This window comes from Cavia porcellus, unplaced genomic scaffold (genome assembly GCF_034190915.1).
Source record: "Cavia porcellus strain 051 isolate PalLab524CR breed Dunkin Hartley unplaced genomic scaffold, mCavPor4.1 scaffold_16, whole genome shotgun sequence".
Taxonomy (NCBI): domain Eukaryota; kingdom Metazoa; phylum Chordata; class Mammalia; order Rodentia; family Caviidae; genus Cavia; species Cavia porcellus.
The window spans coordinates 45787214-45814307 of NW_026947499.1; the positions used below are offsets into that span (position 1 = coordinate 45787214).

At 41.0% G+C, this 27094-nt stretch overlaps 1 protein-coding gene and 1 pseudogene across 2 annotated transcripts in view; one reads left to right on the forward strand and one right to left on the reverse strand.

The window, feature by feature from the left end:
* Tmc5 (transmembrane channel like 5) overlaps positions 1-27094 on the reverse strand; it is a 75247-nt gene that overhangs the window by 29568 nt on the left and 18585 nt on the right. For both annotated transcript variants that reach the window (XM_013141861.3, XM_063226588.1), the window contains exons 2-7: positions 21522-22360; positions 13610-13737; positions 9020-9109; positions 4153-4252; positions 2809-2893; positions 951-1199 (exon numbers count right to left, since the gene is read on the reverse strand). In XM_013141861.3, coding sequence (XP_012997315.1) covers positions 951-1199; positions 2809-2893; positions 4153-4252; positions 9020-9109; positions 13610-13737; positions 21522-22285 — 1416 coding nt within the window. In that variant the 5' untranslated portion in view covers positions 22286-22360. The remainder of the gene's footprint in view (positions 1-950; positions 1200-2808; positions 2894-4152; positions 4253-9019; positions 9110-13609; positions 13738-21521; positions 22361-27094) is intronic.
* LOC111754031 (small nucleolar RNA SNORA40) lies at positions 12424-12546 on the forward strand (annotated as a pseudogene).

Sequence of the window (27094 nt, forward strand, 5' to 3'; positions counted from 1 at the left end):
CCTTGCCACTCTCCCCTCTCTCTTCTCTCCTTTCTCTCCCCTCTCCTCTTTCCCTTCTCTCCTCTCTCTCTCCTCCCCGCCCTAGTATTAGAGATTGAAATCAAGGCCTTTGAACCGAACCTGAACATCATCCTATTTTTACTCTTTATTTTGAAACAGGGTCACTGGGCACCGTGGCACACACCTGTAATTACAACACCCAGGAGGGTGAGTCAGGATGATTGCCATGGGTTTGAGGCCAGCCTGGGCTACAGAGTGAAGCCCTGCCTCAAAGAAAAAGAAAAAGAAAAATTGCTGAGCATGATGGCACAGGCCTGTAATCCCAGCACTTAGGAGACCAAGACAGGAGGCTTGTTGTAAGTTTGAGATCAACGTGGGCTACAAAGTGAACTCAAGGCCAGTCTGAACTGCATGGTGAGATCCTGTCTCAAAAAGACAAATCAATAAATCATGAAAAATGGTCACTGCTGGTAATTGTTAAATTACTCAATTGCCTATACTGGGCTCAAACGTTTGCCCCCACTCCCTTCCATCTCCAAGGTGCTGGGATTACAGATGTTTGCAACCATGCCTGGCTCTCCTTTTATTTTAAAAGAATCATTATCTGTATATCTATGACACTGATAGACAGTGTTTGCATATGGAGAATGAAAGAGTCTCCAAAAGTGTATCTTAAACTGAGCTGTTAGACAAGCAAAGAAGGCAAAGTGAATTTTTTCTTGGTTATCTTTGATGATAAAAATTTTCCCAAAGGAGCTTTGTATTTTGTAGAAATCAAAGGAAACATGGTTCCAACGTGAAAAGACATCCACTATGATTAGGTAAAAGGGAGCAAGTCATAGGTAACATATACTGAATAATTCACCTCTGTCACCTTCCAGGCAAAACCAGAGCCTGGGTAGTTGATCCCAAGGGACAGACATGCCTGACCTGCCAGGTGGTGCACTCACCGCCCCAGTGAGGATCTCCAGCCCGGTGAACGGGCGCGTGTTCCTTCCGGGCAACGTCAGCTGAGGGATTATGATGAAGCTGAAGTTCACGATGAAGGAGAAAATGTTGAACTTCAAAAGCCACTTCAGGAAGTTGAAATAGGAGAGGACGCTGGTTCCAAACTTGCCTCCGATGACCTTGAGTGTCTTTTGCCATAAGCTGATGGAACTGAAGAACTCAGAAAGACTGCTCTTGGATCTCCGATAATCCTGGGGTTAGAAAGCCCAGGAAGTGGTTTGATATTCATTCAACAAGGATCTCCTGAGTAGGTGCCATAATAGCAAAAAATGACCACCACTGCTACAGCACGACACATACACCCCCGCGCTGTGAGCCGTGTGTTCACAAAGCTCATCTGGTTCCCACAGCCACTCTTGAAGGTTCTACTACTGTTGGCTTCCCAAGTTCGCTGTTACAGGTGACACTTGCACTGTCAGGCTGGCCAGTGGACTCTGTGTCCTCCTAGATCTTCCCACCCCCCTTCCGGTGCCCACATCTATAGGACTGGGTATGAAACAGCCCTGGAGTTTCATTTTCACTCTGAGTTCTGTTTTCACCTGCTTGCTGGGCTTGTTTTAGTGTGGGAATGTGAGCAAGATATTCATTATGGAGGATCCTCAAAACACTAAATATGGCTGCGTGTGCTGGAGCACACCTGTAATCCCAACACGTGGGAGGCTGAAGCAGGATGGCTACAAGTTTGAGGCCAGTTTAGGCTATAAAGTGATTCAAGGCCAGCCTGAACTTCAGAGCAAAACCCTGTTTTAGGAAAAAAAAAAACCACAACTAAATATGGAATACTATCTGATCTCCTCAACCCATTTCTGGGTATGTATCCAAAAGAAGTGAAATCGTTATACCAAAGAGATATCTGCAAGCCCAGGCATAGGGAGCCACAATTCACAGTATCTAATTTATATAATCAATCTAGGCATCTATTAATGCGTGAATGGATAAAGAAGATGTGGTGCACATATAAACACAATGAGATGTTATATGGCCATCAGCAACAAAATCTTGTCACTCTGTTGACAAAATGAATGAAACTAGAGGACATTATATTAAATGAAATAAAGCAATCATCACAGAAAGACCTTATATTCCCTCTCACAAGTGGGAGCTCAAAAAATCTGTTTAAATGTTGAATCATGATAAGATGTTTGGAAGAGTCTGGGAGAGGAAAGATAAAAGGAGGTTGAATAATAGATACAACCCACAGATAAGAGAGTAAGTACTGGTGTTCTGCAATATGGGGATTAGGTAGTTGATTATAGTTCACAATGACCTATTATATAGTTTACAAAGATCTAGAAGAGTGAAGCTTGAAAGCACCAAAATTGAAGAGTGTATGCTGAGTATGTGTCAGACTCTGGGGTTCCATCCTCAGCTGCAGAAAGTAAGGGGGAAGAGGAGAATGGGGAGGGGAGGAGAAAGAAAAGACATGGCTGGCCTGGGAGCACATGTCTATAATTCCAACACTCTGGGAGGCTGAGGCAGGAGGATCGGAAGTTCAAGCACAGCCTAGCCAACTTAGTGACTAAATGAGACTCTGCCGCAAAATAAAGAAATAAAACTAAAAAGGATTGGGGATGTGCAGAAATGCCATATTCAACCCCTAGTAGCACACACACACACACACACACACACACACACACACACACACACAAAGACATGGTCAGGAGAAGGAAATGCTGATTACTCTGATTTGATCAGTGCACCTTGGATGCATGTGTTCAACTTTGACACTATACTCTACCAATATGTGTAATTATTAAATGTTAGTCATAAAATAAAATTTAAAGAAAGAATCTAACTTACCAGAGAAATGGAGTCCAAACAATGAGCCCAGCAACTGTGGAGGGTGTGATGGGGCTGTTTACTTTTCTCTTTGTCAACTATGTTTCTGCAGGGATAGGCAGGAAAAAAATGAGACACTGTCATTCATTCATTCATTCATTCATTCATTCTGAATAAACAGCTACTGAGCACCTACTAGGTGCCAGCTGCTGTCCCAGGCACTAAGCAAAAGAGCCCACTTTCTCTGGCTTATGGAGCTGACATTCTAGGTGGAAGAGAAAGACAAGTAACAATAAATGCAGTAATAAAAAGAGTAAATTGTGTGAAGTACTGAAGGCTTTTTATACTACTGTACACAGAGTGGGTTAAAGAGTTGGGAAGTGCTGGCTGGGGGCCCGCAGGACAATGTGAAGCAGGCATCCTCCTGCCTGAGGGAGACGAGGATTTAGTCCCAAGTTTTCTGTGAGCACCACCAAAAACAAGATTTTTTTTGGAGGAGACATAAATGTGCAATCTGAAAGCTAAAATGGTCTTCATCATTCTTTTTGAATTTCTGGGCTTGGAAAATTCATAGGTATTACTTTTTTTTTTAAGTAAACTTTTAAAATTGTAGTTTGCACTTTACAGGAACTACTACTAAAGATCATACAGAGTTCCCATATGCTACTCACCGGCTGTCTGGTATCATTTTATTTTTCATTGTTAAGTTTGTCAAAACCAAGAAACTAACACTGGTACATAAACTCCTCTCTTCAGAGTTTTCTAGTTCTCCAACCATCACTGCTTTCTGTCCTAAAACTGTCCAGGTCCCCACATTGCATTTATTTGCCTTCTTATTCCTGTCCGGATTCCTATTTTTTTTTTTTTCACTTGCCACATCTTTTTTAGCATCTTCTGTTCTGTGACAGTTTCTCAGACTTTCCTAGAGTTTAGTGACCTTAACAGTTTCAAGGATCAGGGATTTTGGAGGAGGACTGGCCCACTGGTTCTCTTGGTAAGACTAAGGCTCTGAGATTTAGGAGAAAATTCTCAGAGGGCTCGCACCTTTCTCATCACCTGACTTCCCTTTGGGAATCTCAGCGTTGAGCACTTGGCTGAGGGAGTACTGAACAGAATTCACCAGTAAGTTCCTTTTCTCTCTCCGTAGTCTCACCTTTTGGAAGCAAGTCACCAAGCGCAGCTCCCAGCCAGCCAAGGGAAAGGAGTTAAGAGGTAACTCCGAGACCAGTATCTATGTAGATTATTTGGAATTCTTCTATAAGGAGGATCTATTTGCATGCATTTATTTATTTCATATCTTTTTGAGAGGATAAAGGTTTGAAGTTCACATGAAATAAGACAGAGAAGGAAAGTTTTGGTTTGTACCTAAGCCTCCTTTTCTCTTCCATGGTCCTTGGCAGGTTCCTGATGGTTTTAATTCTGTCTCTAGATGTCATGGGTATCAGGGATGTGATTAACTTTTGTCCTGCAAAAGACAATAAATAGAGTTCAATTTCCTTCATCTTTAACAGAGTCATAACATTTAAAATTGGCATTGAAGTCAGAGCATGTTTTTATAAGAGCACAAACACAGAAGAATATATGGACCCAGGGACTCCAAAGATCACAGGCAAAAATAACCAAGAAAACAGTCTATGTATCAAAGCACAAAGCCAAAGCAAAGGACAAAGGTTTTGCTCTATTGCAATACAATGTTTCTTTCTTATCTGTGAGAAAAAGAAAAGAAAAGAAAAAGCCTTTCAGCAAAGCCAGCTGGATCCCTTGTCATGCTCAGGCCACCTTTTATCTCTCACTTTAACTTCTCACACTGCTTCCTTTGCCCTTGAACTCCAGCAGCCTGTCTGCTGTGATATGTTCTTCCACCCCCCTCCTTTTCTCCGCTGACTCATATTCACATTTTCCTCCGAAGTGGCATTCACAGCCTGTTTCTCACCTACCCCAAAGTTATTCTTCCTTGTGAACAGCAAGAACCGTGCTTGGGAATCTACCCCACCTCCCTCCCAAGCTTCCCTGGGGCAGGCCCATCCCCAGGCATAAGGTCCCAATGAATCTAGACAGTACTGATGGTCAGGTCCTCCTTGTGGGTGTCCAGGCAAAGCAATGTTCTCCAAGTGATGGTCTATAGAGAAGTCTCTTGGCAAAGGCTTTCTTCCTTCTCAAAGTACAAAAACAGAACAAAGGACTGGGATATAACTCAGTGGTATAGTACTTGCCTAGCAGGCACAAGGCCCTGGGTTCCATACCAGCACTGTGCATAGTACTGTGGCTGTGAGGGACACCTGGGGCTGCTCTCTTATCTGTGAGGGAGGCCAATTAGGGCAGTTAGGGCTGAAGACGGCTGAGGGACAGAGCTCCTGGCTTACATAATTGAACCAGAACTCCTCATGAGGACACCCTGGGTTCATTTTAATAACATAGTTGAGGTGCAGGAGGTATCCCCAAAAGAGGGCCACTGAATCACTCTGCCAAGGGTGAATTTTTGTTTAGCTGGGTACGGTGATACATGCCTGTAATCCCAGCACTCTAGCCAGCTAACATAGGAAGACCAAAAGCTTGTGCCCAGGCTGGCAACTTAGTGAGACCCTGTCTCAATATTAGAGAACAAAACCAAACAAATAGAGGCTTGGGGGTGAAACTCAGTGATAAGACCCCGGGACCACCAAAGAAAGAAATGAAGAGAAGGGAGGAGGGAGGGAAGGAAGGAAGGAGAAAAAGGAGGGAGAGGAGAGAGATGGGAGGGAGGGAAATAAAGAAAGGAAGGGAGGAGAGAGGAATAAAGGAGAAGGGAAGAAAGAAAAACACAGCAAGGCAGGGAGAGAGCGATGTGAGGAACAATGCCAATTTTCAGGAAGGAGCTAAACCCACCAAATGCCTTCGTGTGAGCAGATTTCCTTCTGCCAGAAACTACTGAGAGTTAGTAGAATTTACACCTAGAGTACTAAGGAGTGAAATAGAAATAGCGTTTTTGTTGCCCTCAGGTGCAGACAGGTCAGGCAGCTCAGCTAAGCTCTTGATGAATACGACAGTAAGAGGTGTCCTATCTACTGCATCTCCTGAAACTTCAGTGGGGAAGAACTGGACCAAAGCAGGACAGTATGCTGGCCAAGGACTCAGGCTTGGTAGTCAGGTAGATCGGTGTGTAGTCCCACATCCAGCAGGTCTCTGAATTTCCTTGAGCCTCAGTTTCCTCATTAAGCAGATGGAAATATCTGCCTAAAGATACAGAGTGTAAGAAACAAATAAATCTAACCTTGATGGTTAACAGAAAGGAGGCACCACGAGGCACGTGAAATAACAAGCTCTTGTTACTCGTAAGGTCTCAGAGTGGACCCTCCCTCCATTCCCTACACTTCTACTAGTCCTGCAACATTTCTTAATGTTTCAAAGAGAAAAAATCCTGTGGATGAACGATAGGTAGTGCGCATCTGTAACCAGAGAGAAGGACTGTGAATTGTATGTCTGGGCAAATGAGTAACTTATTTAGTGAGACATCTCAAAATTTAAAAAATAATTTAAAGGACTGGGGATGTAGCTCCCAAGACAAGAAGAATAAAGATCTGAGGACAACTTAGAAGCCTGCTCTGCTACTGCCCTAACTCTGCCCCAGTGTTTTATACCTTGAACAGTTTCATGGAAAGTATAAGCAGTGTCTATACCCAGGCGTTCCGGGCTAGGAAGGATCTGAGAAATTGATTCATTCAAAGATGTTGAACATTCTAACTGGTTGTGCTTTTTGTCATTCCTGTGGCTGAAAATCACAGAGTCTGTCACATGGATGTCAGATGTTGATGAAACCATGTCGAAGGCTGGGTTTACCAGTGGTTTGTCTTGAACAACCTGAGTTGAGGAGGGATGACTTTGGATTCCAGAAGGAGCGCTCTCAATTTCTATGATGATGTCATTCACTTGATTATCTGACAGCATCTCTAGACTCCTAGAAGCCTTAATCTCCACCTGTGGGGTCTTCAAAGACCTCACAGGTAGTCACACTGCCATTGTCCCACCGGGACCCACTAGGGGACAAGTGAGGACAGTGATACAAGTATGCTCCATTCACATTTTTCAATGCCAGGATGAGGTCACCACAGCCAGCTCCACAAAAATCACAACTTAATTTCTCCACAGCTGTCCCCTAAGGAGTCTTCTTAGGAGGAGATGTGTTTTCCTGCAGAGAATTCTGTCCTGGTAGCTAGGTAAGACATTAGAAATAGAGTTCTCATAGAACACAATGGGATTCTAGAAACAGAAGACAGAAATTCTTCTAATGAATTTAGTCAGATGGCAAGATTTTGTTTTTTAATTTAATATTTCTAGAACTGATAATTTTATATACCTGTATAAATCCAGGTAGGTTTACAGTGTTTCAGTTGTAAGTCTGTGTCACCGCTAGAGGTTAGACACTGCTGTCTTCTTTCTAATATCCATTCTCTTTTTCATATACCTACAGAAACTGAATTTCTTATGCAGCCACTATACTCAGGTAAGAATTTCCCAGCTTCCTTTGCAGCTAAGGGCAGACATTAGTTAATGAAACAAGTGGCTTCCAGGTATTCTTTTTAAAAGGGAGAAAGATGCCAGGAACCTCAGCCTTTGAGGGCATCTTGAGGACTGTTGTAAATTTGGACTTCATGCACTCTTCTTGTTACATGAGACAAATAAATCTAAATATTGCAAAGCTATTGCTCTGTATCAGCATCAGACACCTGAAAACAATTTCTGCCCAATAACCCTGACTCAGAGATCAAATTATTTATTTAATTGTTGGAGAAACTGACAAGCCGAGACATGAGCTGACATTTCCTTTCTTCTCCTGAGCTCCTGGCTACAGTTGACTCAGTTTTCCCACAACACTGGAACTCAAGAACTCTTCTCAGCAATGATGGTGAACTACTATGACTGCAGACCAAACGCCTTAACAGAGTATACACATTTACTTCTCACAATCACCCTATGAAGTAGGTGCTATCATCAACCCCATTGTATTACTAAAACTCAGGCTCCACAAAGTAATTTTCCTAAGTTAGGTGACAGAATCAGTAAGTAGTAAAGGTATAAGTCAAACCTAGGTCTGAACTCAGGACAGATCAGGCACTTTATGGTGGTCCCTTCCTGAAACAAGACACTGGTATCTCATTCATTCAATTATAAACAAATATTTATGATTGCCCACTCTGCATGATCCATTAAAGTGATACTTCATCATGAAACTCCCCATCAATTAATTGTATGTGGCTTGAGAATAAAAACTGATGCAAGACAAAACAGCAAAGAAATTCAGTTCCTCCATTTCATCACTTCTGTCTGCTTTTGGGGGACTCTCATCTCAAACCTCACACTGGCTGGATAGGGTGGTTTTAAAAATGTTAAAGCCATTCATTCTCTCTCCTTCACAGTTAAAGCCAAATTTGTTGCCTATAATAAAATTGAATGGTTCAAGTGCATATGCCCCAAACAGACTGGTTAGTTTTTCCCTGGCATTGATGGACAGACCAGGGAGAAAGGGAGATCTTTCTAGGAGGCAGCCAAGCTGAGCAGTTTCTGTGTGGGGCTGATGGCCTGACTGACCAGGATGGAGAAGGTCAAGTTTATAGACGAACTGAGTCAAGCAGAGCTGAGAAATAGATGGAAAACAAGCAAGCCCAGATAGTACTGAACCCTCACTTCAGAGTTTGAGGCCCTGATTTCTCTAACTCATGCAACAATTTAATACAACAAATATCTCTAAAATACCTACCACATGCAGGTTACTTATGAGGAGCTGGAAGCAGTTCACTTCAGGTTCTTTAAATTTCTCCCATCCCAGTCCCACCAAATGAACCAATAAATGCTCTGCAACTAATGCCCATTTGAATTGAGTTTTTGTCACTTGCAAGCAGAAGATTCCAAATGAAGATACCTTGCTATCTAGAAGAGAAAAACTGCATGCTTGAAATAAAACTCCATGGGTTGGGGGAATATATAAAGAGTAAGAGAAAGTATTTACCATGTGCAAGGCCTTGGTTCTATTCCTCAGCACCAAGAAAGTAGGAAGAAAGGAAAAAAAGAGGGAGGGATAGAGGAAGGGAGGGAGAGAAGGATGGGAAAGAAAAAGACAAGACTCCATTGTATAGATTAAACAAATGATGCACTGAATACCACATCAAATGCCAAGAGAACATGGCAATATTTGGGTTTCCTTGAATATGTTTCTTCACTAGGGCTGAGTTTGGGTTCACAGTCCACTAAGCCTTACCTTGGGGTGACTCGTGCCAGTCACATTCAGATAACAGTAGGTTTCTGTTAGCATGAAGAGGGATATTTTCACCCTCAAAAGCAGGGTTCACTGGAATGAAAGGAGGAGACACTGCCCATTAGTCTCATGACCCTAGATACTGGTGAGCACATAATGGTTATGTGCTAATGAGAATGGTTAGAAATGGTTACGAACACCAAGACTTTGCCTTTGAGGTTCTAACAGACACAGGATTAAGATCTTGGGTAGAAAACAGAACAAAAAATAAAAACAATTGTCTTTAGGTATTACCAACCTGGGTCAATGCTTTTCATCTGACCACAAGTCATGATTAAAAATAATTCTTACATTGAGATACAGGGTGCATCTATACTTATATAATTTTAAAACAAGTGTCACAAAGCAATATTTTAACTATAGAAACTTCACTTTGAGATTTCCTACTTTGTTTTATTTTAATTTTAATTTTCATCTTAATCATTTTTGAAAAATTCTATTCCAGTTTAAAAAGATCATTTCACAACTTGTTAATGAGTTACAGTTCAGAATTTGAAAAGTACTTGCTGTAAATGAATAAAAAAGATTCCTTCCAGCTCTAGCATTTTATGATAACACATGAATAGACTTAAAATATGGCATGACCATCTTGGGGACATTGTCTACTCTAAACAACTACATGACCATTGTATATTATATATTGACATTCATATGTCAATATATTTTTATCCAATCAATGATGAACATTAAAGGTAAACTTCTCAACAGAGGAAATGGAGCACATTTTGATGGGGCTAGCATGTAAAATTAAACTACCAAAGGTTCTGAAATTTCTTGCTTGGGCATAATTCCCAGCCCTGTTTGTCCCTAGGCATGCTACTTAACATCTATGAGGTTTTAGAATAGGGATAATAATATGAATTTCATATAGGATTGTTGGGAGAATTGAATCAGTAAATTGAGTATATGTAAAATGATTAAATAATCCTGTAATGTAGTCAATTCTTAATTTTTGTATTAACTATTGTGAGAGATTATCTGTTATCCAGCAAATATTACACCTCCCCCATCTTTATTAATACTGGGCTTGATGACATGATTTGTCTTTACCAATATAATGGCAGAAGTGACAGTGTGCCAGCTGCAAGACAAAGCTATTAAAGACATTGTGATTTTCTGCTTGCTATTTTATCCACTTCCAATTTATGCCCCAGGTAGCTCACTGGTCCAAGGAGAACACTAGACCTAAATAGACCCCATGACTTGGAGGCAATCACAGCCAAACTCAGCCTGATGCACCCAAAATCCAACTAATCCTGCAGATGTGACTGAGAATTAAATGCTTGTTTATTGTATGAGTTAGGGTACTGGGAGTTGTTTGTTATGCAGCATTCTTGCAGCACGAACTGATACAACTTGTATTGATGTTATTAAGTCAGTTAACATTTCTCATACATCTAATATGGATCAGGCACTGCACCCTGGGAAAATCACCTACAGCCTGGGAAATGCACAGATGAACATGAGTTCTTCTAAGAATCAGTTTGCCAGAATAGGGGAGGGAAGGACACCAAATAAGTGACTGCTAAGGGCTACAACATCTATTTTACAAAGGAGCTCAGAGAAGGAAGGTAGATTCTTTTCTCTCATTTCTCTTCTTTCTTTTCTTTCTTTCTTTCTTTCTTTCTTTCTTTCTTTCTTTCTTTCTTTCTTTCTTTCCTCTCTTCTTTATTTATTCTTTCTTTGAGACAGAGTCTCACTATGAAGTTTAGGCTGCCCTTGAAATCACAGCAATCCTCCTGCCTCAGTCTCTCAAATGCTGGGATTACAGGTGTGTGCCACCATGCTCAGCTCTTCTTTTTTTTTTTTAAGCATCTTAATTCGCAGTGTTCTAGAGAGATAGGCAATAAGTAATCTGTTTGCATTTGCCCTGATTTTACTCAACAATAATTCAGGGTAAATAAAAGGTCAGGCTTTGGGTCAAAGAGTCTAGATTCCAATCTTGGTTCTGTCAGATTAGAAGTTGGTTGACTTTGGGCACATTTCTTTCTGAACCTCAGTTGTACCATCTGCTAAGGCAAAGCAGCAGTGCTTTCCTGGAAGGAAGTTGTACAGATTAAGCAAGATAATAAAATTAAAATGCCCAGCAGTTTCAGGGTAGATAAAACACTTAAAGCCTATCTGGTATTATTCATGCAGATTACACTAGGATAGGATAGGTAGATTTATCATTGATTTCATTATCAGCTTCCAAAAGAGTCTTAACAGATCTACTGATGAACTCCAATGTGTAGCTGTGCTTCATATAAAAAGAGTAAGATTGTTTTCTAGCCTTTCAAAACAACCTTTTACCCCCGTTGGGTTTGCTATTCCCTTCTATTGAGAATGTAAGGATAGAGGTTTAGCATATTCTTGGGCTGAACAACTGACATTTGAGCTCCTGGATGAATACTTTACATACAAATATTTAGCAATCAGTGTTTTTCACATGACAGTTTGACTTACAATCTTTCTACTTTGTGATAGTGGGAAAGTAATATGCAATCAATAGAAACTAGACTTCCAAAAATTGAATTTGGAAGGGGTATGTAGCTCAGTAGCAGAGCACTGGCCTAGTATGCATGAGCATTCCATCCCCAGCACTACAAAAAACCCTGAATTTTGAAAATTTCAGGCTAGAAATGTGGTACGTGTTCCTTGCTCACAATGCTGGGCAGCAGCCGTTCCTAGTCAGCCAGGCAAATAACTCCACAGTGCGCCATGTTGCTAAACCAGGATATTCTGAGGTTAGGTGTACTCAACTCATTTCCTAATTTATGTATTTTCAATTTATGATAAGTTTATCAGAGTATATCCCTGACATAAGCCAAAGAGTGAATACACAGTGAGGCACTCTGTCCCCTCTTCTCTACCTTCTTCAACTCCTCTCTCAAACTGAGCGTGGCAGTACCCAACTATAAATCCACTGCTCGGAGGTTCAGTTAGGAGGACCATTGGGAGTTCGAGGCCAGCATGGACTTCATCACAAGACCCTGCCTCCAAAGCCCTTTCTCATCCACCCTCCATGCTGACCAGTCCTCAATCAGCATCTCTGGCACATGTATCTTCTGTGCTCTTCTTGGTTGAATCCTCCCTTTTCTGACCTCCACAGGCTCTACATCTACACAACACTGCCTGGATTTGTCTGTCTGTATAGCGAACTGGCCTCTCCAACAAGGCCTCTTCCTGGAGGAAGAACTGTTTAGAATTTCTTTTGTCTCCTGGAGCTGAGCACCTTACCTCTTTACACACAACAGATTCTGAGGATGATTCGACTTTTCACATGGAAAGAGTCTACTTGCTACTTTTCTTAGTCTCAGTGACCCACTCTCACCTCTTAGGTAAGTTTAAAGTAACGTGAGGTAGCATTTGTGTGTGCTTTGTTTAACTTGTGAACAAAGACTTACAGATAGCAAAAAAAAAAGAGCTCCTCCTTTGAAACTCAGAGCTCATTGTTCACCATGAGTTTTGATGTATATAAGAATATGATACTACTTAACACAGCTAAAAATGAAATTTATTGAATCCACCAAAGCTGGTTTCAAGGCTAAAGAGTTGATCATTTAAAAAGTGCAAGTCATGAGAAAAATCTTAGCTCTTTTAGGGGGAAAAAGTAGCATAAGGATAGGTCTGGTTCCTTTCCTTTCTTCCTTGCCCTCAATATGTTGTGGAATCTGAACTGTTAATCAGACACCTTTAGGAGATGCTAAACTAAAGGTTCCCATAAGCATTTGTATGCCCCCAAAAGTGATTTTGTTTGCCCACTAAGTATTTTAAAGTTTTAAAAATTATTTGAGAGCATATGAAAATTCAAGAAATGCTCTAGTTTGGGCATAGTTTGATGTGCCTTCTAGGAGTTCGTGTGCTGGTATCTTGATCTCCACTGTAGCCATGTTTATGCAGTGGGACCTTTAAGAGGCAGAGCCCAGAGAAGGAATTAGGTCATGTGGAGCTGTCCTCAGAAGGAATTAATGCTTGTCGCCCGAGAGTGGGTTGTTACAAAGCAAGGCCACCCATGTGCTCGGTCCTTCTGCACGTGGCTAGTTTTCCTTCCTGCTTTCTGCTTCTCTACCCTGGTGTGATGCAGTCAAGTCTCACCAGAGGCCAAACAGATGGGGCCATTTGCCCTTGCCCTGTGAACTTATTTATAAGCCTCATTTTCTTTACAGAGTACCTAGTCTCAGGTATTTTGTTACAGCAGTGGAAAATGGACCCATACAGGAGACTTCAAGCTAAAAAAATTTTTTTCTGACTTTCTTTGAGAACTCTCAGGATCTTGCTACATTGAGTCTACATAACCACAGTGGGCTACCTCTGGCACATAAGGCAGGTACAGGACACACAAGATTCTATGGAATTCTGTGGAAACAGGCCTTACCTGGCACTCTTTGAGCACCAATTACACTAGTCTTCCCTAGACATTAACTTCTTATCTCTTGTATTTAAAGAAGGTGTTTGAAGGGGAAGCAATAAGCCAATTGTTTTATTGCTATGGCTGTTTAACCTCTAAATCCACCAGATTTTACTTTCTTTTAGGTCTTAACACATGCTTACCATAGCCATTTCTAGGATCACTTGGTAGAGAGGGGCCATATGGATTTGCCACCTTCACTGATGTCATTTCAACGCTTTCAGGGTAACCTTCATGCTGTCTTCCAAGGATGCCCAAGGGCCCATTACCCCTGCAATGAAATGAGAGCTGAACTGAAGATGTTCCGCTTAGCACCCTAAAATCCCAAAATGATGGGTCACCTTTCACCCAAAATGATGGGTAAGAACCGCCATTCACCAGTCTATCCACCTTTCCATCCATTCTGCAAATGGCAGCTGAATATCAACCATGTGTTAGGCATGGGTAAGACAGTGAAGGTGCAAAGATAAAGACATAGGTATTAATTTTGGTGGTGATGACGTTATTTTTGAGACATGGTCTCACTAGACAGTTCAGGCTGTCCTCAAATTCACAACAATCTGCCTGCCTCAACCTCCCAAGTGCTGGGATTACAGGACTGCACCATCATGCCCAGCAGACGTTGTGTCTCAGACACAGCAAAGGATGATTACAATACAGGTAGAAGCTGATGGGCATCAAAAGAGGGCCCAAAGTATTCAGAGGAAGGAGCGAATTCTAGCTAGAAGTTTTGGGGGAAACAGTAAAGAGACATCTGAGAGAAGACTGAGAGAAAATTCATATGTAGTTGAAGGATGAGGAAAGTAAATAAAGGTGTGAGGCCAGACAGTGTGGAATAAAGGAAATGTTATAAAAATTAATTAATTTGTAACAATAATTTTCAATTTTACATATACCAGTTCCCAAGCCCCATACCAGACCATTAAATCTGAAGCTCTAAAAGTTGGGCCCAGGCATCTGTATGATTTTTACTTTTAAAGTTTCCCCGATGATGAAGTAACTCAAAGGACTGGCCAAAGTTACTGAGTGCAGGGTTGGGGCAGGGAGCGGACAGGAGAGCCAGATGAATCAGCATCCCCTCACTCACAAATGCTCTGTAAGTGAAGCGATGTGGCCTTTCTCCCACAGGTAACGGGGCATACAGAAAATGACAGAAACAAAGGTGTTCCTTGCAATGATGACTCAGGAAATGAGCAATAAGGTGAAGGAGGGTATTTAGCCCCTGATTCTGTTAATCCTACTTTTCAGGTGCAAAAGATATTTTAACTGTTGCACACCCAAATCCTATATCCTTATTCTCAGAGTTAAATACAAGGCTGTGGGTTTTAATTAGTTCATAGCTACTACTAGGAGACATACTAAATGCTAAATAAAACTCGTATCAGTTAAAATTTTACACAGAGATGGGGGTGTAATTCAGTACTAAAGCATTTGTCTAGCACATGCAAGGCCCAGCTTGGATCCCCAGCACTGCAAAACAATTTTTTTAAATAAATAAAATTACACATGATAAAGCATGTTATAGTTTTAAAAACTGACTAAAGAAATATATCTTGTGAATATGAACACTGAAAATCTTCACCTGGGAAAAATAAAATTTGATAGAACTAAGTTACCCAAACTAATGCTATAAATAATGAGAACTGCACCTGGTAAAATTTGCTGATAAAAAATTTAAAAGTTGACAAAAAGTTAAAATGCTTCAGTAAAAAATTTAGATCTACAGAATTGGAACCAGTAGGAATTGAACTTGATATTTAAAATTAAATTTAAAGACATTCTGACAGTGGCAAAAATACAATCTGATGAAAATAGCAATACTAAATATCAAAAGAATCAAATTTGTAGCAATGTTTACATCAAAAGTAATTGCTTCTGGAAACAATAATTTTTGTAAGATATAAATGAAAGTGGAGAAAATCAGAAGTGGCTTAAACATCTTGTATAAAAAACAAATTGAGGAGGGCAGGGGGTGTAGCCCAGCAGTAGACACTTGAGCTGGATTGAGCACATGCAAAACCCTGGATTTTGTTCTTGGTACTACCAGAACGCAAAAAAAAAAAAAAAAAAAAAAAAAGAAGAAGAAGAAGAAGAAGGAGGAGGAGGAGAAGGAGAAGGAGGAAGAGGAAGAAGAGGAGAAGGAGAAAGAGAAAAAGAAGAAAAAGAGGAGAAGGAGGAAAAGGAGGAGAAGGGAGAATATTAAATTCAATAGAGTTACATTTTCAATTTTGTTTTCCTTTTTGTCTTTTTGAGACAGAGTCTTGCTATGCAGTTGAGGCTGGTTTTGAGCTCACTTTGTGGCCCAGGCTGGTTTTGCACTTGCAATGAGCCTCCTGCTTCAATTGCCCGAGTGCTGGGATTATTAGGCATGCATTTCTACACCTGGCTTTTCAATATTTTATTGACAAAATCCATTACTATTGATGCCATTGTGGTTATAATATTTGGATTCATGGCTATCAAATCTGATTCTGTTGGCAATGTAGTCAGGTCATAAACAGTGGCTAGCTACTGTGTTCTTTTATAGTAGTCTAGTCAGGATGTAAAGCACACTATTTTCCTACTTTTACTTGGCCCGAACTCACTCTGCAGAGCACATTTCTTTTTTGACCCTTGCTAAATGTAAAATCTTGCTACCTTTTGTGCTTGCCTTGACCAAGTCTTCACTCAAGACAGAAGGAACCCAAACACTGCCTCTTGAAGGAGATTGCAGGACCCCCAAGTCTAATAACATATTTGGCAGAGTCAGCCAGGAGGGTAAGGCCCTTTTGGGTACTACTTTTTTTATTTGTTTGCTTCTCTCTAAAGCTTATATGATAATTTTTTTCTTTCCCTCTCTCTCATCTCTAAGCTAGAGAACTCAAGAAGATTTCTTATGGTGCTAGGAATAGTTTCTTAGTGGGAGAGAGGGGGAGAAGCACAAGGCTTCTGTGCTTTTCCCAGCCACTAAGGGGCCCATAGGTCGAGTTTATCTCCCTTCCCTGTTTTCAATCAGTTAAGTGGTTCCAGAAAGCCTATTAAAAGCCAAGTTGCAGAGTAGATCATTCAATGTGTGCGACCTAGAGTTCAGTGTGCTTTTTCGTCCTTTTGTTTCTGTTCTCCAAGATAATTTGCTCAGCCTTCTCATGCTTTTGGGAAAACTAACTATTGGTAATTTGTCTCCTGCTCCAGTAGGTGCTTATCCTCATTTATTCCTTTTTGTACTCAAGGTCTCATCTGTGATTTCCCCCTACATAGCCTTTGATCTCTGAGTATCATTAGTGAGTCACTTTCTCAGGGGCTTGTTTCACCCCAGTTCACCTTTCTGTGATATTCAGTGGCCATTTTGGTTCATCCTGTGGCTCAGCCATGTTTGTCAGCCATTTTCGTTGGTCAAAATGGGGGATCATATGGTTCTACCATGCTTGCTTGCCATTTTCTTTTCCCTTTTTTTGTTTTTGCTTTGTTGTGTTTTGCTTCGTTTTTGTTTTTGTTTTTTCTTCTGGCCTTATGATCTTCAGGGAATCTCAAGGTTGTAGCCAATGGTTAAGCCATAGACTTTGAGAAACATATGGACCTCTTCCCTTTTTTCTTTTGAATTGAGTTAGGTCCTTTCCTTGTTTTTTCTAACAGAAATTCAGGTAATTTAGTCACATACGCTGGTGGGGCCTGAGTGGAACAAAGGAACAGTCAGTAAAGCTCAACTCAAGGGGCTGTATGTGAAAGTAGTCAGCCTGGTCCTCAGAGGCTTTTAAGGATTTTTAAAAGTTTCTATCATGCTCACTGTGGCAGCATATATATTAAAGTGGTGTCTATCTCTACTGCCTTAAGGTACTACAGTTTTTATTATCAGGGTGAACTTAAGTGCTATTGTTCTTGAGTAGCTCCACCCTGATCTCTGAAAAGGGTGCAGTTTCTCAAGTGTCTAAAGGAGTCCCTGGGCAGGGAGCCTGATGGAAGGGAGTTTCTAAGGGAGCTGCTAAAGGGTTCCATTGTTCTTCCTGAGTTGGTGGGCCCTTCCAGGAAGACACCAGTGCCACCCTTAGCTTTGAGCAGAGACATCTGCTTAGTAAGCATTTGAGTCTCACAAGAGATGCTTCATGCTCTCACTGGGTCTCCTCTTGCTGCATGGGACATCATTTTAAGGACCCAGTAGGCCTAGTGGTCTCTCTCTACAGGCTATGAGAAACACCCTGCAGATCCCAAACACCTTGCCATTAAGCTGCATTCTAAAAAATTGACAGTAATTTGGCCCTGAGGGTAGCTAGCTGCAGCCCCCCGGGCTCCTCCCTGCTCTGTAATATTTAGGTCCAGTATGAACTAGGAAATGGCAAGGGATGGTTACAGAATGGCAGTCTAAATTACAAGAGTGCTCTTCAACTTGATTTTTTTTTTTTTTTGCAAATGGCAAAGAAAGTGGTGCAAAACCCCTTTTTTTCCCAGTTTTTTATGGTTCTTAATCTCTAGAAAGGCCCAAGGGCCACTTTACGAGGCCTCCAAAGGAAAAATCTGATATCACTGATACGCTGTTCTCAGAGGCCCACCGTCTTTCACAGGGATAGGGGTCTCTCCCACCTGTTCCCACTAAAGGCTAGTGCCCCAGAGAGATTCGGTATTTTTAAAGATGACCAATTGCTGGACACGGCCTTTTCTGTGTTCAACAATTGGGATCTAGATGAAGATAAAAGGAGAAAGGATGAGGGAAAGAAAGGATAAACCAAAACCATGGTGCTCCGATTGGTAGTGCTTTAAATACATGCAAGTCATCCATGTAGTCCCAATAAAGGGCTACAAAAAAAAAAAAAATTGGACCCTGGGCACTTGACTGTATCACCTCACCACCAGGTGGGCCCTGCTCTGTATTCCAGGTGGTCAGTGTGTCTGACTCATGGCACTGTAGGATTAACTGTCCCCACTCCCAGAAAGGAGCTAAGCCAGCCAAAAATGTCACCTCCCTCTTCGAGGAAGACTGGAGGGATCCTGGGCAACCTAAAATGTACCATCCACAGCTATCTCCATCTCCTATGCAAAACCCAGGGTGACCCTGGATGTCATGGGTAAATATTTCAATTCCTTTGGTTTCTGTTTTAACTTCTTTCTCTAAAAACTGTCCTCTAGATCTAACTGGGGTCAAGGAGCACCCTAGTCAGATTTTCTTTGTCCTGCTTTGATGTGTCACTTGAAATATCAAATTTCAACCCTGAGTTTTTAATTGTCCCACAGCAACCTGTTCCTTTACTAATAAAAAAAGATTTCTTAGAAAAATCGGTGACATTTCTCCAAATCCAGCAGAGGCCAAAGCAGATTTTGCCTGTTGGGACTATGCCACGCCACGCTTCTAGGACACCCCTGAGGTGCATATAAAAATTTGCAATACTCTTAATCCTACCTCTTTGGTACCTACAAGCTCAGAAATTAGGCACTGTTGTGAATAGTTGATTTCCCAGACCTATGCAAATAGACAGAATTTCAGTGACTTGCCCCTCCAAACCCTGAGGAGGCATGGTTCATTGGCAGCAGTAACTTTGTCCAAGAAGGACACAAAGTCAGGTCTTGCAGCTGTCAGTTCACAACAGGTCACTGAAGACAAGCCCTTCCCTCAGGGATCTCTGCTCAAAAACAAAACAAAACAGCTACAGCTCATAGTCCTTACTCAGGCATTGACACAAAATTAAACATGCCTTTCTGTGCTATATGCCCATGCAGCAATTTGGAAAAAAGGAACTTGCTAACTAATAAACAATCATCTACAAAGCATAAGCAGGAAATCCTACAACTCTTAAAGGCAGTCTATCTTGCCATGCAGGTTATTGTCATTCATTGTAAGGGACCCCAGAGAGACATGTCTAAAGTTTCCTTGGGAAATCAAAAGACTGGTTAGTAGAGAGGCAAGAAGGGAAGGCTTACAGATCCTCAAGACCCTAGTTATCAAGTTCTTGAGGCACCACTGAACTGGTTTTTCCTCATGGGATACAATGACAAGCTATAAAAACCCTACATAGAAAAAAACGTCACCTGAATTTTCACAGGACTGGGACTAGCAGAGACCACCAGACATGTCTGAAGAGCTTGCCCACTAATCTTTTGAAGCTCAGATCAGCTCCATCTTTGTTAGAACTTGTGCAGAGGAGAGGCACTTACACTAGGGAGGACTGGCAATTATATAGCCAGCTCGGGCTGAACTCTATGATGACAAAGACCATCCCCCAAAAGAAAGCTACTCCTGTGTACCTCTGGGAGAACTGGGGCTCCTCTTCCAAAAGCAAAACTCCAGCACTGCACTAGGTGCAGAGAAGTAGAGTCACTAATGACCCTGATTCAGCACAGTTTAAAACAGGCATCTGCAGTGAGACCTTGTTTTTAATTAGATCCATAATATGGGTAATTTTTTGTTTTATGCTTTTGTTTAAGATCATTCAGGCTATGTAGTTCTGCTATATAATTCAGGCTGCCCTTAAACTCACTGTGTAGTTTAGGCTGGCCTTTAACACTCAGTGATCCCCCTGCCTCCGGTACACTAGTGCTGGGACCACAGACATGCACTGCTGGACCCAGCTTTCATGTGAGCAGGCTTGCTAAGGCTACTGCTGTCAGACTCTCCACATCCATCTAATATCCTTCTTTACCATACTTTGTCCTCCACAGAAAGCACAGAAACCCGTTCTGTATCCCCAACCTGTTACTCTCTTAACAAATTCACCAAACTTTTCCCCATTGAACAGGTAGCTCAGTAGCCACTAACTCTTTTCTCATTATCTTCTGACAGGTTATCATCATCATCACCATCAGCACCATCATCATCAACATCATTCAGCCTAGCTATCGGTGACATGTCTCTGGCTTGAGTAGAGGCCTATCCCAGTTTATTCCTTTTTGTGCTCAGAGTCTCATCTGCATTTCCCTCCTAGATGATCTTTTATCTCTGGATATCATGGTTGAGGAAATTTCTTAGGGCCTTGTTTCATCTAGTCCATCCTTTGCCAGTCATTTTGGTTCATCATTGGCCACAATACCCCAAGGTAGTTGGAAAGCACATAAACCCCAAAAGGTAAGGCCTACAACTTCTTCCAGCAGGAAGTAGCTACATGAAGACAGTTGCCTCCACTCCTTCAGCACCTCAAAGAACTATTGGGGCTGGGCCTGGTGGCACACGGCAGCAATTCCAGAATTTGGAAGGATGAGGCAATAGGATAGCTGTGAGTTCCAGGCCAGCCTGGGCTACAAAGTGAATTCAAGGCCAGTGTGTACTTCATAGCAAAACTCTGTCTTGCAAAGATAAAAAACAAACAAGCAGAAAACAGAATTACTGGGATATGTGTCTCTCAGAGGGATTAAAGGATCTAATCTCAGAGGATTAGAGAATGGTGGGCTTATTTGGAAAGTTTATATGACTTGTTGGTCTTTTTCAGTTTTTTTGTTTTTATCGGTATCAGGGATCGAACTCACGACTGCCTGCTTGCAAGGCAGGCACTTATGCCGCTGAGCTAAACCCCCAGCCCCGTTTATATGACTTGTTAATTGGAAAGCTTCATGGCACATGTGCAGAATAATTCCTAAAGCCCTGCCCATAGACTTCTCATGAGAACTCACACAATTTGGGATAGGATAGCCTAGACCTGATATTAGCCTGAGAGACAGGAGATATGGAAAGATAGTCACCACTGAGCTCTGGGTTACATTCCTTTACAGTAGCTGTTTCTCATGCTGCAGAGTGTACTTTTATCCTGCTTTTATTTGTCCTAAATTTGCTCTGCAGAGCACATTTCTTTCCCCACCTTTAATGGATATAAAACTTTGCTACCTTTAGAAAAATAATGAGTGTCTAGATGTGTTATAAGGACTGGACAAAGATGTGGGAAAATGAGGTGAGAGATTCAGTTCAGACAAGAGCTTTGCACCACAGACTGGGAATCTAGGGCCCATGTGAAGTCTATAGATAGATCTGAGAGTTTCACTATAATGCCCAGTCATGGGACCATCACATCCATCCTTAATTGAAACCACACATACTAAGTTCCATTAACTTGACGACATACAATTCATTTCTCGTCTGTGAAGGGATATACCTCAACTTACCACCTGGTCATTTTTTGGGTCTCAGAAAAGCTATCACCATGACCATCCTTAGCACCTGGATAATCAGGTTCTCCCCAAACATTTGGAGAATTCTGATGGTTCACAGCACCAGGATAGTCTGGTTCCCCAAAAGAGTGGGAAGAGTTGTGTTGATTCTCAGCACCAGGATAATCAGGCTGTTCCAGAGAGTCTGCGTATGGACTGACTCTTGGACCAGCATAACCTAGATTTCTTCTAGAGCCGGGATGGTTAGAGTTGCCTTTAGCGCCAGGATAGTCTGCTTCTCCCAAGGATCCAAAACGATCTAGCTTTGTTCTGGCACCTGCATAGTTCCCACTGATTCCGGAATCTTCAAAATCAGAATTTCTTTGAAATCCATGAGTCTTTGGCTCTCTGACCGAGCCTAAGTGGTGTAGACTGCTCTGTGATTCAATATAATCAGGCTCTGGCAGAGATCTGTGATAGCCTGAACCTGTCCTGGAATCCTCAGAATAGGGATTATTCCTGATGGGGGGATAATCGGGAGTACTTGGAGATCTAGGATAATCTGGTTCTGCTAGAGACCCAGGAAAGTCTAGATTTATTCTAGAGCCTACGGAGTGTGCATTGCTCCTGGTGCTGGGATAGTCTGGATTGTTCAGAGAATTTGGAAAATCTCGATAATTCTGAGTTTTCAAATACTCCTTCTTAGGGTCCTGAGGCCTTGAATAGTCAGGGTAATCTGCGTCTCTCTCATAGCTGTTACTGCTGTAGTGGGCAGACATGCTGGCATTGATTCTTTACTCCAGAGTGTTACGATCTTCCTACATTTGCAGTCACTGGGGGATCTTCTTGTTAATCTGAAAAACAGAAAGGATGGAAAAAGTCAGATTTTTCCTTCTCTTCCTTGCAGGAATTGCTGGTTATCTTACAGTATCTGGCTGCTTTTCTTACAGTGCAGAACACAGCTCCCCAAAATAAAGACCATGTTTCCCAACCTTCCTTTCACGTGCATGTGGGAATGGGAATGGTTGGGGATATGAGTGGAAGCAGTATATACACTGTCCAGGTTGTGTCTTTGAAAGAAAGGGGTTATCAACAAAGAAAAAACCTGGGCCTCCTATATACGGTTGTATGGAAGGAACAAAAAATATGGGAAGAGGGAGCAACAAGAAAGGGTCCTCAGTCCCCAATCCTGAGAACACTGATCCAGGAAAGGTAAATGCAAAGGAGAATGAGGACAGAAAACATGCAATATCAGACGCGGCACCAATAGACATAAAGCAATATCTCTGGAGCCTCATAGACGAGTTCAAAAGTGAAGTATTTAACGAAATAAAGCAAGATATAAGTAGAATAGTTAGAGAAATGCTAAGCACCGCCCATGAAAAAACAGATGGTGGAATGGAAGAACAGGAAAAAAAGGGGAGAATTGTTTGATGGAGAAAATACAGAAAACATAGAATACATGAAGCAGGTTCAAAGAGATTACCAGTAAACTAAAAACTCTATTGAAAGCTGTCATAACAGCTTGAAAGAAACTAAGGATAGATTATCTGAACTGGAGGACAGATTTGTAAGGTGGGAGCATGAAATGAAAAACTTCTTAAAAATAACAAGAAAACAAACAGCAATAATACAAAGGCTAGAAGATGATAAGAGGATCTATAACTTAAGAATTAAGAACATAAAAGAAGAAGTAGAGACACAAACAAATGAACTACAAAAGCTATTCACAGAAATAATCCAGGAGAATTTCCCTAATTTAGTCAAAGGTAAAGATACTCAGATGTATGAGGCATACAGGACCCCAGCCAACCCAAAAAGAGCTACACCTAGGCATATAATAATCAAAATTGCAGAAAGAAAGGGGTTATTTTTCTTTTCCGCAGTCTTTTTCTCACTGTGGGCAGACATGGACACCAGCTCAGGCCAAGAAAACAAAAGCAGCACTCTTTGTGTTGTGGGAGAGAGCCTGGGTTGCTGGTGACTTTGTAGGGCAGAGCCCCCAAATCAGTGCCAGTTATAGAAGACAGAACCAGCTTTTTAAAACCTTGTTTAAACTATTATTTTGGGAGGTATTTGATATATGCAGCCAAAGTTATATCTTCGACTAACACCTTGCCTTACTTGGGGAAGAGGACAATGAACCAAAGGGTTAGAGGGAACAAGAACTTTGTGAGCAATTTTATTGTATGTGTGTTTCTGGGGTTCAAAGCATTCATTAGTAGTGGCACAACAAAGGAAGGCCAGTCAATAGGGACTGGAGAATTCAGGTAGGGAACCAGTTGCTATGTACACTTCCAGGGTGAATAGATGACTTCGTGAGTCCATCAGTTTTAATCTACAGATACAGCACATTTTCTATTTAGAACTAATGTGGCTTTTTCCTAGGTGTGCTGCGTATGTTTGTTTTTATTTTAAAGAGAAAAAATAAAAACAGTAATAAAACAGTTTCAAAATAGGTTAGTAAGAGAGTTACAATAATTAATACATTGTGTATTGTTGTCTTCATAATAGTTATTCAGAGTAAAAGATATAGGCATGATATCTTGTCCAAATAATATTAGCACAAACCTTTCTTTTCAATGAACGCAGAAAAGCTAGATGTATAAGTATCTTAACTATTGTGTATAAATATATATTTTTTCCTTTTTCTTTTTCTTCCTTTCCCCTTTCCCTCATCATAGTTTGTCTTTTCTTTTGAAGAGCTTTTTCTCAATTTAAAATATTTACTATACATTTTGGATCTTATTTACTCATTGAGTTTCTCACACTAGTGAGGCAATACAATGTTTATACATGTGTGTTTTATTTATTTCACTAATGAATATGGTCTCATATTGCATCCATTTACCTATAAAAGTCTCCAGTTCTTCTTTATGGCCAAGTAACACTCCATTGTAAAAAATTACATCTTTTTAATTCATGCCTCGATTGATGGGCATTTTGGTTGTTTCTAAGATTTATTGATTATAAATTATACTGCTATAAACATGGATGCACATATATTGCTGTGGTATGATGTTTTTAATTCTTCTGGAAAGATACCCAAAAGGGGAATAGCTGGGTTGAAGGGAATCTCTATTCCTAGCTTTTAAAAGAATCTCCACACTGATTTTCACAGCAGTTGCACCAGTCTACACTCTCACCAACAGTAGAGAAGGGTTCCTTTTTCCCCACAGCCCTGCCAACATTTGCTATTGGTTGATTTTTTGATGATGATAGCCATTTTTTTCTGGGATAAAATGGAATCTCAGTGTTGTTTTAATTTGCATTTCTCAAATGACCAAAGATGCTGAACATTTGTTCATGTATTTAGTTGCCATCTATATTTCTTAATCTGAGAAATGTGTATTCATTTCAGATGATCATTTTTTATTGGGTCTTTGAATTGGGTAAGTCTGATGTTTTCAATTGTTTATAAGTTCTAGATATAAGTCCTCTGTCTGAGGGACTACTGGCTATAATTTTTCCCTCAGTGGGTTGTCTTTTCACTCTGTTGGTGACTTACAGTGTTGTGAAAATGCTTTTTAATAAGGTGAGCTCTCATTTGTTAATGTTTCATATTTTCCTTTGCAGTCTGGGTTTTGTTCATGAAATCTCTACCTATACTTGTCTTAGAGATTTCTACCTATTTTCTCTTCCAGTAAGTTAGTGTTTCTATTTTAATATTTAGATCTTTGATCTATTTTTACTTTAGTTTAGTATATGGTGATAGACATGAGTCTAGTTTTAGTCTTTGCATGTAGAGGCCACGTTTTCTAACACCATTTATTAAACAGACCGTCTTTCTTCTAGTGAACATGTGTAGCTCCTTTGCCAAAAATAAGGTGGCTGAGTGTGTTTGGGGTTGTGTCTGCATCTTTTATTCTGTTCCACTGATCCTCAGGCCTGTTTTTTTTTTTTTTTGTCAATACCATGCTGATTTTATCACAGTAGCTTTGTGGTATAATTTCAGATCCAGAATTGTGAAGCCCCCTGATTTTCCTTTGTTGCCCAGAATTGCTTTTGCATTTCTAGGTCTCTTCTGCTTTCAAATGAACTTTAGGAATATTTTATCTATATCTGTGAGGTATGCTAATGTTATTGTGTGTGTGTGTGTGTGTGTGTGTGTGTGTGTGCGTGTCTTTTTGAGACAGGGTATTGCTATGCAGTTCAGGCTGGCCTTGAGCTCACTTTATATTCAGATGTCTCAAACTCATGAGGATCCTCCTGCCTCGGCCTCCTGAGTGCTAGAATTACAGATGTGTGTCAATACACCCAGCTTGCTAATGGTGTCTTGATCAGGGTTACATTAAATCTGTATAGCAGTTTTGGGAGTATGGCCATTTTCACTATGTTGATTCTTCCTCTTCAAGAGCAAGGGATATCCTTCCATTTCTGATATCCTCTTTGATCTCTCTTTTTAGGATACTGTAATTTTTCACAGTATATCTATTTTTATCTGCCTACTGCCAATCTCCCTTTCTTTTGGCACTGATGCCATGATTTTCCTCTGTCAGCTTTCCCTGCCCCATCTTAGTCCAGGTTATGTAGGAAGGGCTGACTGCCTTCCTGACCAGCTCCAGGATGGTCACATGACCCAGGTCAGGCCAATCAGGCCTTGCCCTAGCTATAGGATGTGGTTTAGGAATGGGTGTACGACTCACATCAGTCCTCTAGAAAGGGACCCCCAACTGCCAGGCCACAGACTGCTACTAGTTATGGACCAGGCTGCAGAGCAGAAGGAGTGAAACTTCATCTGTGTTTACATCATCCCTATTACTGCTTCTGTCAGATCAGGGGTAGCACTGGATTCTCATAGGAGCACAAACCCTACTGTGACCTGCACATGTGAGAGACCTGAATCGTTTTTGAGTCACCCTAAATCCATTCTTCCCACCCCAACCCCCATAGAAAACTAGCTTCTACATGATTTCCATAGAAAAACTAGCTTCTACATGATTGATCTCTGGTGCCAAACAGGTTGGTGATTGCCACTCTTTGACCCAAACTAGACTTACTAAGAAAGTGCTATTCCTGCAGGGGGGATAGAATATAAGTCTGGAGCTGCTGGAGTACCATCAGTGGGAACAGAGAAAAAAGTAAGTAAGGGAAGTAATTTAAAGGAAGAGTCAATAGGATTTGTTGGCCCAGTCAATATGGGATGGGTGAGAAGGAAAATAAAAGACAAACATACCCACAGCTGGCATGACAAAATAAATAGTGATGCCTTTAAGAGAGGGAAGTAAAAATTTATAAAGCCCCACCAACATTTGTAAGTTTATCTCTGTGTAAATGATTTTGAGTAATCGGAGCTAAAGACAATATTAACTTTCTGCCCTCACCTGTGGTTTCAAAATATTCATTTGCCAACACAATTTCCTAGGTCTCAGCACAGCAGAGGTCTGTTTTACTTTAGTTTTTTTCCTTCCTGGTTTCCTTGACAATACCTCCCCCCCCCCCCAGTCTCAGTCACCTCAGGCTGGCTGTGGACATTGGACCCAATTAGAAATATTTTCTTTCTGGCCATAGTGATAGGATCAGGGTATATTATGTAGTCAGAGCCAGTGAGATTCAATTCTAGGAGTTTATTAGAATTGTAAAAAGAA